This window comes from Vidua macroura, chromosome 3 (genome assembly GCF_024509145.1).
Source record: "Vidua macroura isolate BioBank_ID:100142 chromosome 3, ASM2450914v1, whole genome shotgun sequence".
NCBI lineage: Eukaryota > Metazoa > Chordata > Aves > Passeriformes > Viduidae > Vidua > Vidua macroura.
The window spans coordinates 13018645-13035682 of NC_071573.1; the positions used below are offsets into that span (position 1 = coordinate 13018645).

Sequence of the window (17038 nt, forward strand, 5' to 3'; positions counted from 1 at the left end):
AACTGACAAAGAAGGGCTGAGAGGAATATGGCATGGATGAGTAAACAAAAAGGGAAGCTGACACAAGCACAAGTGACTAATACTAGAGGAGGGAAGAGTGAGAGACTGCTGGAGAGCATGAAAAAAAAATCCCATTTTGGTGAGCAAAGTAAATAACATTCCTAAATCTGACAGAGTTGTGAAGAGAGAAGCTATAATCTGAATATATTTATCAGAGGCAAATGGCAGTGTCTGGGTTGTGCTTTGACTTGAAAGAAGCTACAAGCATGAGCTGTATTGGATTAAGATTCAAACACAACAGGCTAGTGTCTGACCAGTGTATTATGCACAAAAACCACAGCAGTTATTAAAATCATTATGCAAATTGGACGAAGAATCATAGAATGGGTTGGGTTAGCAGTGACTCTTAAAGGCCATCTAGTCCAATCTCCCTGCAATGATCAGAGGCATCTTCAACTAGAACAGGTTGGTCAGAGCCTCATGCAATTTGACCTTGAATGTTTTCAGGGATGGGGCACCTACCACATCTCTAGGCAACTTGTCCCAGTGCTTCACCACCATATTCATAAAAAATGTCCACCTTATGTGTTGTCTGAAGGAGCTACAAAGACATTTTACTTTGACAAACAAAGAGGCAATCTTTTTAGTTATGTACCCCTATGGTTTGCAACTTCCCAGCTTTATTACAGCTACAACACACAGAAATAAACACTTGCCTACTATAGATAAGGAAAAGACACACAATATGCAGACACAAAGACACACACTGCAGTTCTTGCACAATAAGCTGTAAGATGGGAACTGTGTCCTTACCCCAGCCACTAAATGTCCTGCTTGCTTTCTGACTCTTACTACTAAGCTACTAAGAGCTTCAGACCATGCAAGCTGTTCAAAATAAAAACAATTTCCTAAACATATTTCATTCATTTAATCCAAAACAGTAATGCTTTGACAAATAGGTATTAAACTAAAAAGCAAAGAAAACATAATTTCTAGCAAACAATAAAAAAACAAATTAGGTACAATACCCAAGGCATATGCTTTCCCTCTCCTGCTGCTGCAATTATGAAATCAAACGACTTATCTTAAAGAAAATCTTTCACAGTCTATTTATAGAACTCTGTAAAAATATTTTCTTTCTCATGTTTTGCCTAGACTAGACAGAATTCATTGGAGAATGTATTGCCCAATGTATTCTGACAAACATACTTAAGAAAAATCTACTTGACACAAGACATGAAGTCTTAAGAAGAAGAAAAAAGCCCAAGCTCCAATTTAATTAATGCAAGACATGCGTAAGGATAATATAGACAAGACAGTAAAATCTCAAATATGTCAAAATGTATCAACTAATACCTATTGTCATGATTTTTATTTCTGTTCAGGAAAGGCCCCAAATCTCAGCTTCCCAGATAGAAAAGCAGTAGTGCAAATACTTTAAAACATTTTTGCAAATTGCAACATGCAGAACATGATGCTTTTAAGCATTTTATTGGCCTGTATTTGAATAGTCTTCATAACTAACAGCTCTACTTGCCATGATTAATGCAGCCAATCCAAACATGTCAAAAGTATTTATGTCATACCACATTATCATATATATGCTATATTCTAGGCATATACGTTATACCAAAAAAAGTCTGAAATTTCTCACAGTAATTATCATTTATGTAATTTATGATACACATTGCTTGAACAGTCCACTAAATGAGCTGGCATTGGTTCTATTTCCTGATGCAATGGGCTAGCCTTCATCGATAGAATATAAACCTTTTTTATTCAGAATTTTTTTTATTCAGTTATGCGAATTATGTATTCGCATAACTGGAAAGTACTTTTCATAAGGCTCACAAACACTGCATGTGAACGACCTTATGAAGCTTTCCTGCATATTTGATGTTACAAATAAGTACTAAAAATAATACTTTGCTTTATTGGTCCATAAATTATACAAGTAAAAAGCTATTTCTGTAAGAAAAAAAATCCAGTTGAGCAACGGGGTTCTACTGGCAAGAATAAAAGCTTCTCCCCTTTAGTCATATAATATGTAATCAGTACTTGAATTCAAGCATTCTATAAATACATGTAAAATAAATGTGCAGACACCCTCTATACAAATGTATTTAAATGTTTCACCTTACTTTCTGGCCAGCAGCACTTCAAAATTCCATTTTTCTATTTAAATGTGCTGTTTCTGATAAAAGAAAGAAAATACTGTGGAAATACCAGAATCAGAGCTCCTTAATCTCTGTCCTTCTGTAACCTAGAGGGCACCATGTTTTTCCGCAACATACTGAAGCCAACAAACTCCTCATACAAGGGCAGGACAATGCCCAAAACCATCACCAAGATCATTGCTGAACAGAACAGGATCTACTCAAATGAGGACAGCTAAGCAAGTAAAGCAGTATTTCCATGAATAAAAGGTGTGTTTCTTTGGAAAGTTTTTCAAAAATAGATACTCCAAATCTTTCTCCATTACATCTCCTTTCAAAAGCCCATTGGTTTATAGACTTGATTAAACATTTTTTTCCTCAAAAATATTGTACTGTCAATAAATGTACAAAAGAAAATACCAATTAGAAATTCTTCCCAGTAGCTTGGCTACCTAAAACTTCAATATGAAAAAAGACCAAAGGAAAAAAGAATTAAGGAAAGGAAGAATCATTGGAGCCATTTCAGTTCTTCATCCCTAATATTGGGGGAACTGAAAAAGAAAGTCATGCAGAAATGAGGTAAGATAGTTTTATTACTTATCAAGTTCCTATTATATTTTTCCCAAAGTAGCTAGAATAGAACAGCTGTAACTGACTGCATCCAAAAGAACCAAGAATAACAGGACAGTGACATTTTACTGATGACAAATGAATCAATGAGGATCAGATTGGCACATTTCAGACACCTTGGGAGGGACTGCAATATTTCATGACTGCAATCAAAGACTGACATTGTAATCAAACCCATCTTAAAGCGTAATAAGTCACAAAATATATGACTTGTCCTATATTTCATCTTTAACACAGACCATAAAGATTGTTTGGTGAACTGATATGAAAAATGTTCTACTTCCAGTTGAAACATAGATATGATATCATCAGAGAAAATTAAACTCAAGTTGTTTAGACACTAGCAAACAAGAATGCAATCACCTTTATTTTTTCAGATGCCACAGAACAAGCAAGATTAGAGTAATATTTGAGGCATTGGGTTAGGAAAAAAAACAAATGAAGGGATGATATTTAGGATGGTATTTAGGTAGGTATAGAAGATGAGGGCAAGACATTATGATAGCTATATGAATTTTAAGAATAATTCTTCCTCATACAGTAGTAAAATAATAAAAATTTTACTTTGAAAAAAGGAAGGATTAGATTTATGCCTTGTTTAGTACATCTGCACCCTCTCCAGGAAAACAGTCACTAAATATAATGAATTATACACAGAATATAAGTCACTAAAGAAAGTAACTACTAGTACTGATAACACATGAACTGATCATCATAACATCACCAAAAAGGGGTTACTAAGCATCAGACAGAATAGTGAGAATGTCTTATTTCCTTCAGGTGATACCTCAGACAGCATACTGTTGAATAGTGGGTTTTATTTCACCTTCTTGTTGCAATGAAAATTTTCTTGCTGAAGTAAATTATAATAATTATAACTGGTGAAGGACATGAGAGGGGGAAGGGAAGCCTGGGACATGTCAACTGGCTGTCAGAGAGGCTGCTAGAAAAAATAAGTGAGCTGCTGATAGATAAAGGAGGAGGGAGAGAAGAAAGGCTGCTGTGGGAAAAAATGTTATTAATTGTCATCAAATTTGTCTGCTTAACTTCTCAAACCCTTAGACAGGCAAAAAATCTATTAATATTTAAACATGATTCCATGTTCTTTTACCAGTGCAGTTACAGTGAGTCCACTAAAATCTATTGCTTGAGTAATTCTGTACGGATTATACAAAAGAGCACACCATGCTAGAAAGGAAAGGCTATCCCAAATTTCTTGCTTAGAAAGGCACACAGTAAATCAGGAATCATCTCTTGCAAGATATAATTCAAGCAGAGCTGTGGATCCCATGGACTGAGGGAAGAATGCAGACCACAGAGGAGAACAAAGTTGAAAGGGATAAAAGTGTCAATTATGCTGAAATCTGATACTTTGTAAAATAAACCAACTTCAGACAGACTGTTACTTAATCCCAGTTTTGGAATGGAATGCAAGCTTCACCCCTACCCTGCAACACATGTACTACAGCACCCAGTTACTTTACCCTGAAACATCTAAATGCAGCAAACATAACTGACAACAGCAGGCCAGTCTCCACAAAAACAGTGCACACGCAAGTACCAGATGCTTTGTGAACAAGCTTCCAAGACATCCAGTGGAGTCTTTGCACATGCAGCAGGAAGAGGCAGCTTCTCTTTTGCTACACTCAATCTGATTTCCCAGTACTGTGTGATCAGCCAGAAGGCATACATGCACTAAATTAGCAAGTGTTTAGATCCCGACATTCCTGTAAAATGATTCAGACTTTTGAATAAAGTCTTTAGAAGAAAAAAAAAAAAAAAAAAAAAAAACAAAAAAAACAAAAAAAAAAAAAAAAAACAAAAAAAAACAAAACAAAACAAAACAAAAAAAACAAACACAAAAAACCCGAATACTAGCTTTGAATTAATTTACTTTAAAAAAGTCTCACTAGTAACTAGCAGGGCTTTGCTGAGAGAAAGCCTTTGCAGTGTTATAATCTTGTAACCAACAGAGGCTATTCAAAATGGGCAACACAGCTTAGAAAATAAGTGAAAGAAACTTTTTATAAAGCCACAGAAGTTACAGCAGTAGAGACACATGGCACTTTTAATGAGCTTTTCAATAGTCTTGCTGCTTATAAAACAAAAAAAAACTGCAGCCATTTTCTCAGCAGAGAAAAATGCACTGCTTTTATTTAAGCTATATAAACAATTTCTCTTTAGAAACCAAATTGGCATGTTAGTTTTATAGAGTTTTGATAGGAAGGCTTAACATTAAAAATACCGTATGCCGTGATTTGATTGCTCCCTAGTTCCACATTAATGTCACAAATGCCATAGAAAAGATGAGAAAAACAAAGCATTTCCATTTCCACCTTCCACTCCCTCCTCCCAAAGCCCCCTTCTACAGTGAAAAGCAGAAAAAGTATTCATATATGCATATTCATACACACACACTCAATAAAATGTGCACTGTAATCCTTCACTGTGATTTTCAAAGGTACCATACAACATCAGCTTCTATTACACTCAATAAATGCCTACCTCTGGAAAAATAAATCCAACCGTTCTAAAATTCCTTAGTAAAATCAGTCTCTTATGGAATCAGTAGCTCAATACAGAGGAAAAGCAGTCTCATCCGGTCTATCTTTGGAATACATAGTATTCCTCAGATTTGGCAGACTCCTTCCACATTTTCCAAGTCCTCCATCAGACCTCAGTATTACAGGAACAATTTCAGCATGATACATTGTTTTTGTCAAAAAGTGGTAAATAACTTCAGTTTTGTAGTCCAAGCAAAATACAAGTTATTACATTGTATTTTTTCCCTCTTTAGAAAGATATCCTCACCTGTTCAAAATGTCCAGAGAGAAGAATTGCCAGAGCTTCCTTTTCCCTCTTTCACCACTTAATAAAAAAACCTGACTGTTCAACTCTCCATAAATCCTGAGAAGCCTCACAATTTTAAGAAACCAAAACAACTACATTTTCATGGTTCCGTTTCTCTTCCTTCTCATCTTTCAAGGGTTCCAAAGGATACAAATATGGGTCTAAGATGTGGGATGCACAAAGCAAGACTTCTCCTTCACAGTTGCTGGTTACTTTCTCTTCTCAGTCCCCTACAGGTTAATACTGTTGCTGCCACTCAATGTCCCTTGATCATGATACACTAATAAGGGCAAAAATAACATTCTCCCACACTGGGCTAAGTGCTCATCACATTTACCACAAAAACCATTTCTCCTGGACTGTTCAAGGGCTTTGACAGATGGAATGGGTAATTTAAAGGACCAGCTGCAGCTCCTTAGTCTTGGCTATTGGCTGGAGTGTCATATTAGACTACGAAACATTGAATTGTTTTCCCAGTATGTAAATTATAAGCTATAGCATAAGCTTTCTATGAAGCTCCAAGAACTTGTATTGCAGAGTTTAATCTTATTAGCCTTTTTTTAAAAAGAAAACGTTTTTCTCTTTTGCAAGTGAAAAATACAACACCATCCAGTATTTAATATTTTCCCTATTTCTCTGCAAGAACGGCATAATATTAAAATTATAACACAGGAATATTTATCAGTTCTTAAACAGATGCCTCATGTGTTCCTGAAACTTTCCTACATTTCAGAAATAGTTTGCAGTCCCTGGTTCTAAAACTTATGTTCACATCACAAGCGTCTTTATAAAGCTTTAAATGTAATTTTGAGGTTTTTTTTAAATACCATGTACACTTACATAGCACTGTTCCTTTCATCTCCTCTCTGGTATACTGTCTGACCTGCATTACCTATTCAAAATAATGCAAACAACAAATATTTAATGGAAATTATTTTAAGGCTTACTTTTGCTCATTTCCTAAAATGATTTTTTTTCTAAAAAAGTATTTTGGTCACTGATTTACAGCTCAGTGATGTACTTGTGCAATTCTAGGGAAAAACTGCTAACCAATATAAAATGCAGCAGAACTTCACAATTGTATTTTCACATTAAAAATAATCCACTGAAATTAAAGAAGGTAATGAAGCACATTTAAGCATTGGACAACTAATTTGGGGACCTGGGAGTAAACAAAGCTACAAAATCTCAGTATAAAAGCAGCACTGATTTAGTTCTTTGGTTTCTTGCATTGTCTGCTTCCTACATCCTACACAGAAAACACCAGCGGAAAATTTTATTAAAAGGAAGAAACCAGTAATTCTATCAGAGAAGCACTGAGTCTCACTACTGCTTTACTGTCCCACCATTCCTCTCTTAAAATGGCTCTTGAATGCAATATTCAGTTAGGTAATCAGAAAGTTCACCAACTGCATAACTGTGTCTCTCAAGTGGCTTGTGTGATATCTGATTGCTAAAATATATCTTAGCTTTCTTAGGAGATCAAGTGCTTACCATAATAGAATTAATTTTTAAAATTTATAGTTGTTATGCTAAACTATTAAGTGTGAAAAAAATATTTAATCCCCCTCAAAAATAAATGTTTCATTTTGTGTTTAGTCTTATGCTAAAATGTCAAATGCAAGTTTGCATTACTTCTCATGTAAAGATACTGTATCAACAACTGAACTAGAAGGAGAAAAAAAATCTAGTGCATCTAATTTCACTTCTGGATGAACATCTTGAAAGTTGAAGTATTATACTGATGGGTTGAGATTTGACTAGAAGATGTCAAAATTTAAGTCCAAATTCTTGTTACAAGAGCTGCTATCCCAATCAATAAGACTACATACACCCTCACAAGTTGCTTCAAAAATGAGCAACACTGAAAGCAATTATTTGTGACAAAAGATAGTGCTTTTAGGACTATAGCAGCTATTTCCAAGTGACTCCAGTAAATTAAAAGCAGCAATCCTTTTGTAGTTGACTGCTGTTGCCAAGCAGTGAATTAATAGTGTTATTTTTAGCATTACAAGTTATGTTGTTTAATACATATAGATACAGATATTGATATATAGATATCTCTTCCAGATCCAGTAATTTTCATCTTTTACACACATAAAAGGGAGTCTAGAATGTCAGTTTTCCAAACTGCACCTAGTACAAGGCAGGATAACATCATCTACTTGAGATCCATTTGATCATCCCTTCCCTCTCGTACTACCTAGATCTTAATTCTCTCTGCTTGAAAGAAATTGCATGTCACATGCACTTATTTTGCAGTGCCCCAAGCAAGAGGATCTCTTGATGATACACTGATCAATTAAAAATGCCTTGTAATTTTTCAAGTTTCCTAAGATAACTTGAAAGCTTTTCAGAGGATACATGAATTTCAGTAGATATCAGATGAATGCATGACAACCATCTAACCAGCCTGCAGATTTAAGAATCCACATGTAGGCTGAGAAGATGCCTGCTCACACACACACACAGAGCAGTTTGATGCTAAAGAAATTACTAGAGCAGCATTGATATGTGCTCATTTGCCTGTTTCGGCAGTACCAAAGCTTGGTAAATACCTTAAATCCAAGTGATAAGAGCTATGGTGCCATTTAATTTACTCAGCTAGCAGACACTGTAGGAACCAAGGCTGTGTTAACACTCCCACCAAGGCCATGTTAACATGGACACACAACATCCCTACTGCCAGGGAACACAGTGATGGATTTGCCTCAATGACTCAGATCTGAGACACAGAAGAGTTCAGAGATTTCATTATGAAATTCTGCAGTGACTATTCCCAATTTTGGGCTCAGATGCAAGAACCACAAAAGGTACACTTGCAGAAAAGAATTCATATAAGCTAATATCTGATTCCTGCTTTTGGCTTCCAGGAAAGATCTGGGATGGTGTTACTACAGTTCATGCCTGGTTTTTTTGTGTCTTGGGACCATAGGTCAAGATCAAAAGAAAAAATAATTCTAAGATTCAATTGTGTCCCTACATCCAGTTAATGGAAACATTATGCAAAAGTTTAAAAGAACACTATTCTGATACCAAGAATTATTACTCTTCGGTAAATTACTATTTACTCTAATATTTAGACTACCAGCTACTTCTTTATGTCGCTGCTGTTGACTCAATTTTGCATTACATTAATAAGATCTACATTCCTATACATCTACTGCCATAGATCCTTCTTTTTTGCTACTCTGAGCACAAAGTGATAGGGAAGCCTACACAGATCTCTCAGCTGTTTCTCTGGAGATCTAACTTGATAGTGGCTGCTCATCTTACAAGTGTGAAGCAAGCCATAGCCAACTTAGCAGCTCTATAAAAATATAAGTAAATAAATTAAAACATCAGCTCCCCATAATCATTGCAATAAAATAATTAAAGAGTAAGTTAATCAGCTGTCCTGTGATTTTTGAGGGATCAGCCACTAGATGGCAGAAAAATGCAGTTTGATTTTCCCATCATGATGAAGAATTCACCCAACAGACCTCACACCTGATCTAACAGGTTATCTGTCAAGCAACGTCAGATAAAGGATGACAGGAAGGCTGATTATCTCTTCCCTAATGCACTGCCTACCCTGACTTTTTCTACACTGCTGTAAAACTTTAAAAATATTTAAAGTATTTATGTGCTTTATTCTAGAAGTAGACCACTACAGGAGCAGGGTCAACTTTGTTAAAGATACTCTATTATCACAATATCATTCCATTTAAAATAAAAAAATGATAGAATAAATGGAGAAGTTATCTCAAGATTCAGGTATATAATGGCTGGTTTTCTACCCAATAATGATGCAAACAATAGTGGTAGTGAGGAGAGTGAAGCAAAGGGTATACAAAAATAGTCCACAGAGTTTGGAAATAAAATATAAGAAGCAAGATTCTGAATTTTCACAGAAAACCCTACTTCTATAGTTTTATATACTGTTTTAACATTATTTTAACAACAAAAATGGCAGAGTTTGTCTTAATGAAATTACATGCATGTCTTGAAACTTCATACATTTGTATTAACATTACTTTTGGAGGGAAATTTGTATTGTAATAGTTTCACTATTTTTGAAAAAAAGCTTACAGTACTCAATTCACCAGTTTGGTGTCACTCCTACACGCTTCTTTTATGTGTACATTTCCGTACTTTATATGTGCTTATTATTTCTGTAATCTTTTGTTCCCTTTTAATGGTCATCATTGTTTAATAATCTTGTTGGATACGTCAATTACAACAGGAGAGTGCACAGTCTCATTTTTTTCTACATTTCAACTTTTTCCTCCTCTCTAGTCCTACATTTTGGGGAAAAAAAAAAAAAAAAAACTAAAACACCAAACTCAGAACAAAACTGTAGTTCAAAACAAAATACTTCAGAAATTATATCATGAGGAATCAGCGCACTACAATCATTGTACCAACAAGGAGAAAACTACAAAACCCAAACTGTTTTATAGCAATTCATTCAGGTCCCTCATGCAGCCCCTCTTACATATACTGTACTTGCAGAGGGACCTAAACAAACAGTACTTTTAAACCAACCTATTTTACATTTATCTAGTAAGATTAGGATTATATTTTTTTACAGATAGAACCTCCTTTTACAAAAAACACTCAGCCAAACTTTACTTTTCTTGATCTTTTCACATAACTACAAATGTCAGTGGTAAGATTCTAGCTCAAGTGAAATCCAAGGGGGTTTGGCTGAGATCTCATAATTTACTTTTTCAGAGGACACTACTACAGCAATACAGTCTCTTACTACAAGGCTTAGGTAGGAGAGCAAGTAAGTCCTCTTTCCTGCACCCAAACCTAAGTCTAACATTGTGGAAAGTAGGCAAAAAAAGACAGCATAATGACAAGCCTTTCCCCCTGCATCCTCCCATCTAAACTAATGTTGAAAACCCCACAAAAGCAGAAAAGATCAGGGCAGAAGCAAATTGTGTCTTAAGTAAAAAATCAGTAAAAAATAATTACATAAAAAATACTGAGAATTTTCAAAGCTTCACTGGAAATTTCAGATTTGTTCTGCAGCAAATCAGCCACTGAATTGGGAAGAAAGATGTCTAATCTGATACAGACTGAATAAATCTGACAGAATAAAGCCAAAATTGCTTTAGAACTCTTTTTGAATGCTGTTTAAAGAAAAGCACCCTCAACACTAATGTCACAAGAAAAGTTTGCTGTAAAATTTATGCTATATTATGCTATAATTCATGAAGTGAATAAAACTTAAACACATGAAAATGTTTTGTATGTGTTTTGAGGTGAAATTAATTTTTTAGATGTCAAGTTTTTCCTGCATGATGATGGCTGAGAATAATGTTAAAATTCAGCATACGTTAATTTCTTGAAATACAAAAAAAATTAATGAAACATCTGACTACTAACACAGATTTGGCTTATAAACAGTTTCCTGATTAGTGTGACTGACAGATTATTGCTTGGTACTTAAATATTAAGTAAAAAAATGTTTATTAAGCACCAGGTAAGTTACTTACTGAAGTAAAAGCCAGAAGTTCCTCTTCAGTTAATTTGTGTATTGGATTGTTCTTTTGGAAATCTATACTGTAAAGAGAAAAGAAAAAATAAAACAATGCTGATTTCATCTTTAGAACAACATTATTCAGGACACATTTTTCAAACTTGCAGAAATCTGAAGGAAATTCTGGAAATGACAAATGGGAGTATGGTATGTGCAGAAAATGACCTAGACCTAGAACACACAGAAATAAAGAACCATTTAGGAGACTAAGATATTTTATAAATACCTTCCCAACACCACCCTCAAGTGAAATGTCTTACTTGGTTTAAGCTTATGGGAATAACAATTTCACTAATCCCAAAAAAAGTTTAAAACCTATTGTTTGCTTTTACAGAGATCTGTTTTGAGTTTAAATCCTATAACTAATTGAACGCAGATTCTACAAATCAAAAAACTACTAATGCTCAAGAAGTGCTGAAGGGTAATCTCACTCCTTCTTGTGACTCAAAAAACATGAACATAGGAGTCCATCTCTCACTAACCAGCATTACCATTACCTTGAAATATTCACGGGGGGAAAACCAGAAGAAAACACAGAGGTGAGAATTAAAATTATTTTAGTCAGAGTTGGATATGCTTTCAGAGATGATAAAGAAATCTGGCTTACAACTCTGTGTGGGTGAATGTTTTCCTTATACAACAGCTCCCCAACATTTACAAACATACTACAAGAGATATCACCAAATTGCACAAAAACCAACAAAAGCTGTAATTCAAGCTCCCTGTTAAAACCAAAGATACCAAGTGAAAATATATCCTAAACTGTACCACCAAATCACCAAACCCATATAATGGCTATATACATAAGCCCAAACTTATCACACTAAATTCTGCAGCAGGCTTCATATTCTAGGCTAAAATTGCAAAGATACTTATTGTGGTAATAGATTACAGATTCAAATTACGCCCTCTACATTACTTAACTTTCTTTGAAGATTACTCTGCCTGGTTATTCAGGCATGATTTCTTCTACTTAAATGCACACAGACTACTCATAACAATTCCTAGAAGAAGGCTTGAGAGCTCTTCCAGCTCTTCTTCCTGCACTACAAACCTCTCACTTCAGATATATTGTTACCTAGTCTGTTCCCCTGACCTCCCATGATGGAGGTTCCAAACACACTTCATACCATTTATGCTGATGTTTCATAATACCATCAGCTTCAGCAAACTATTTGACTGTGGCCATATGGACATAAAGGAAAGTTAATTAACTAGTGCTTCAATAGTTAATTGAGATTTTCCCTGATCTCCCCGCATTAAAAAAGAAAGAACCCTGTGCTGTTGGTGTACTGTTTTGAAAGTGTTAGGTAACATTGCTAGGAAAGAAATTTTGATATATATCTATATCTATGTACAGATATCTACTCTACCTCACTGGTTTTTCCCTTCCTTGTGAAAATTTTCATGCAAACAGGAAAGTTATAAAGAATTTCACTACTTCACTTAAGCATTTTTTCCATATCTAATGTCAGCTGCTAGCAGACAGACTTCTAGTCGGCTGGATGTAGTCAACTCAACTGACTTCAGGTAAACAATAGCAAGTTTCTCTATGTATGGGGGGAGGGAGATAACCAAAAAAAAAAGAGGAAAAAAAAGGCAGCAAGAAAAGTTCAAGGATTATACCAACTCAACAGCAGTTAAGCAAGCAGAATGTTAAATGACATGACCGTAGCTTTCAAAAAGCACAGGTAAACCAAGGGACAGTTAAATTTTGACAAAGTGGAACTTATTTTTCATCATCCTAAAAATATATTGATTCAAGCAGGAAGGATTAATCCTCTTCTTATTCTAGATCAATTTTTGTCACAGCTTTTTGAAGCTCTTCCAGATCAAAACAGTGCTAAAATAGATCTGATTTCCATTTCTGCCACATCCATTTACAAAGCTTGAAGACAAATAAGTACAGAAATGTAACTCTTGAAAGATAGGAGAACAACTAAATTGTATTATTTTCTGTACTGAATCAAATCAAATTTAAAGCTTTAATTTGAATCTGAATCTACAGTAGAACTGTACCGTAGTTTTAAGCATTTCTAATGACTTATTAGTTCTTGTCAGACTACTTTATGAAAATTTAATTTCTATGACCTATATTTGTTCTAGTTTCAAGGACAGATAAACCAGTTCATCCCAGAGAATTTCAGGAGTTGAAATCTGAGTGGAATTTAGGATCTACTGTGTAAGATCTATGATAAGGGATCTTTTCATAACAATATGAAGAGAAGTCATTAATCATCACATCACTCAGTTTTGTAAACTATTTTCTCGCCACTCTTGAATGTTGTCTTAAGGAGTTTATTGAAATAAAAGAGGGAAAGAATACAATGAGAAACAGACATTCTTTAGAAAGATTAAACAGAACCTTGGAGTAAGAGGTACTGTGCAGCAGAAAAAGGTATTTTCTAGTAAAACAGCAAAAGTTAATTGTCAGTAGCTTACAACCAATTCTTAAACCTGACCAGGTCTATCTTGACAGCCTAATGGATAAAGTATCCAGCTTAACTAATGAGTTGCAAACTTTGGGACTTAATGACCCATATTTGCAACAGTGGAATTAATAGCAATCAAAGCATCACTTTCTGGATTATGACTACATACTTGTTTCAAAAACTGATTTTGAAAGATGAAAAATGTTAAAAAAGAACATTGCTAAAGCTATTAAAAATTAAACAGCTTACAAAAATTCTAAAGCTAACTTATTAATTATTAAATGAGGCATTTACCCTCCAGAACTGCAGTCCTCATGCATTAAAGCACAGAACCTGTTATAGAAGAAGGATGTTTTGCTTAAAAGCCAATGCTAAATGCTTTAACATGTCTATGCTTCCTCACAAACTCACATACCAATAGCTGGTATTGACACCATGGGTACAGCCAGCAATCCAAGCCTAAACTCTACTCTGTTACAAGAAGAATTCTCAAAGCTGGCATCCTATTACAACACTCTTTCTGCAACACGGCTGGATCTCACATCTTGACTCCATTTCTGACTGAGCTTCAGTCACTTAACGTTATCACACCCACTAAATGGCATTTACCATTCCTATGGGGAAGCAGCACTGAATTTGGTTTGGTTGGTTGTCTTCAGTTTTGTCTTGCCAAACTCACATATACACACAACTGACAGTCAATATGGTTCCTAGCCACTGCTCAGAACACGACAGCAGTGGTTTCAAAGTCAAACACTGTGATCAAGAAACCTACTGTGCAGCCAGCCAATGTAAAACTCAAATTGTACTCTTAAATGAAAACGAAAATAAAAGGAAAAAGAGCAGTAGGCAAATTAAAATTTCCTTCAGAAGGGAGGGAACAGGAAGGATAATATAACCTGAACATAAGACAATACTGTGTTAAAAAAGAAATCCCCATGAAAATGGTCCTTGCAAGGGAAAGCCTTTGCCTTGAGTCAGAGTGCAGAAGACTAAATGGGCTAAGAATTTATATCAACCCACTGTTCACTACATGGTCCTCAAACTGGATCAAGTAGATTCCATCATTTTGCAACTCATAGATCAGAAAAGCACTTTCAGAGTCAGTGATCATGAACACTGCACCAAAGTCACTGACTGACTATATTATACTTCTACATGCCATAACTTCTGATCCTCAGATCTCAAGCCTACCTTTTGTTCTTTTATTACAAAACCCATGTAGCATACAATTTCTAAAAGTTAGAGGAAAAAAAACAAGGTGCAAAATCACAAGGACTTTATACTACAGCTTTCAACCAGCAAAGGACACTGAATTTATGCAAGTATTCACATTTCAGAGAAAAGCAGGGCAGTGTTTTGCTTGATGGTTGATCCTCACAGGAAGCTGGCAACTGCAGAATCTGAAATACGTTTTCAGAATTTACCAAAGTGTTATCACTGTATGGTAGTTAATGCCAGCAATATCAGCTGAAATGTAATTAACCTGAAGCACAAAGAATATAAAGCTTTTTAAAGATAAAACAACAATATAGCTATTAATGAAATATTGCTGAAATTCTGAATTGAACACTAAAGCTCACTCTGTTATCCATCTATAATGCAAATCTTTTAGCCTTTTAGCCAAGCTATATAATAAGGAAGGAAAAAAGTCCCATCAAATCACCATTTCATTACTTCATTGTAACGATTCATGCAGTTGTTTGTTTGAGTTTTATTTAAAGTAACCATAAACTAACTTACCATATTCCAAGGATTACAGCAAGCTCTTCTGCAGACAAATCAGGTACCTGGTACTGATCAGCATCTGCTAATTTTATCTCATTAAGCACTGTGTCATCATTTAAATCATAATTCTGTTGGAAGAAAAAACAGTATTTTAAAATAGAATTATGCCTTCAAAATATGAAAAAATATAGACTTGTTTGGAAAAGGATAATACTACCATTAAAGAATGACACAATGCAAAGTAATTTACCATTATGAGAGAATAACTAAGTAATAAAGCCAGTACAAGGAATTATCACCCAAAACATTTCTGCTACAAATATACTATTTCTTATGCATGAGGAACAGCATTCAGAGCAACTCTAAGGTTAGCTAATATCAATTTTCTACTTAAATAAGCCTGAAGGCAGCTCCCCTTTTCAAACTGTTGCTCATAGAATTATCAACAATTTCATCCTCTATTATATACGTACAGACAACTGAAACAGACTGATGTTATGGTCATTAATGTGGGTTTTCAGGCTAGCCACCTTGGACACCTGGGATTTTAAGGATTTCTGTTTAAGTATCAGCAAAATCCAACTACATAAACCATGACTTCCGACAGTAAAGGTGAATTTCAAAAAAATCTAGACACTGAAAGACCTCACTGAGCCAGCACATTCTGAAAACATTTGCTCGTGGACAACTACCTATGATTTTCCATAAAATTTCCTCTGGAACACACTTTTATTTAAAAAGTCTTAACTTGAAGAAGAAAATAATATAATCTATGTCTGAAGACTGCAAATTACCATGTCCATAGAATCCCTGTTTGTTTGAAAACAACAAAAGATTTCCTTGGCTGCGAAGAGCAACTAGCTGTAATACTACTTCCTTCTTCCCTTGAAAAACAAACCCAAAACAAAACAACTGGTCCTGAAACCAATTATCATACTACTGGTTTTTAGTAACCAGTAGTAGTTTTTACAAACTATTAAAAACAGATAATGGATTTATATTAACAGTTTTTCAAATTTCCTATTAATTTCCCTTCAGTGTCCCAGTAGTAGCTGTTTCTCATTCGTATCTTCCGTTGGCAAGGTCAAAATGAAGTTCCACAGAAGAACAAAGAGCAAACAGGAATGCTTTGAAGTGTATTATCTGCATTCATCACCAGTATTTTATCACTATATAAATGAAAGGAAATTGTGATTTGACAGAAAATGTGAAGAAAATATGGGTTTTTTTAAGTGGATAAGGAAGATATTCACAGTTTTAAAGTCAAACTTATTACCATCATTTTCTTCGCTTACTACATTAGACTATATGAGGATTATCTACCACTTCCAGTGGAAAATTATTTTAGAACTAGTATAATGATACTTCATCAGGTGTAACATAAATTACAATTTAACTTATATGGCAATTAGTTAAAAATTTTCACCTTCAGTCTAAATAATTTTTAAAATCTAACTTGTATAAATCGTACTAATTACTTTAGCTTCACTATGAATATTGATCAACTGAACTCAACTGTAATTGTATGCCAAAGCTTTAAAGTGTGACTTCCATTCCTAGATATAAAAAGAACTTCCTCAAAACATAAGAAGACTGAATTGTTTAAAACTGATCAAACTATTTTAACATACCACTTCATATCAAGAGTTCTTATGCATCACCTCAAGCCTGAGGCTTTCCTTTCACAGCAACTGACCTGGGAGCAAAGTTTT

The 17038-nt window shown here is 34.7% G+C and overlaps 1 protein-coding gene across 1 annotated transcript in view; it reads right to left on the reverse strand.

Moving 5' to 3' along the window:
• Positions 1 to 17038, reverse strand: part of TTC27 (tetratricopeptide repeat domain 27) — a 113811-nt gene that overhangs the window by 68239 nt on the left and 28534 nt on the right. The window contains exons 8-9 of the mRNA XM_053974470.1: positions 15342 to 15454; positions 11123 to 11189 (exon numbers count right to left, since the gene is read on the reverse strand). Coding sequence (XP_053830445.1) covers positions 11123 to 11189; positions 15342 to 15454 — 180 coding nt within the window. The remainder of the gene's footprint in view (positions 1 to 11122; positions 11190 to 15341; positions 15455 to 17038) is intronic.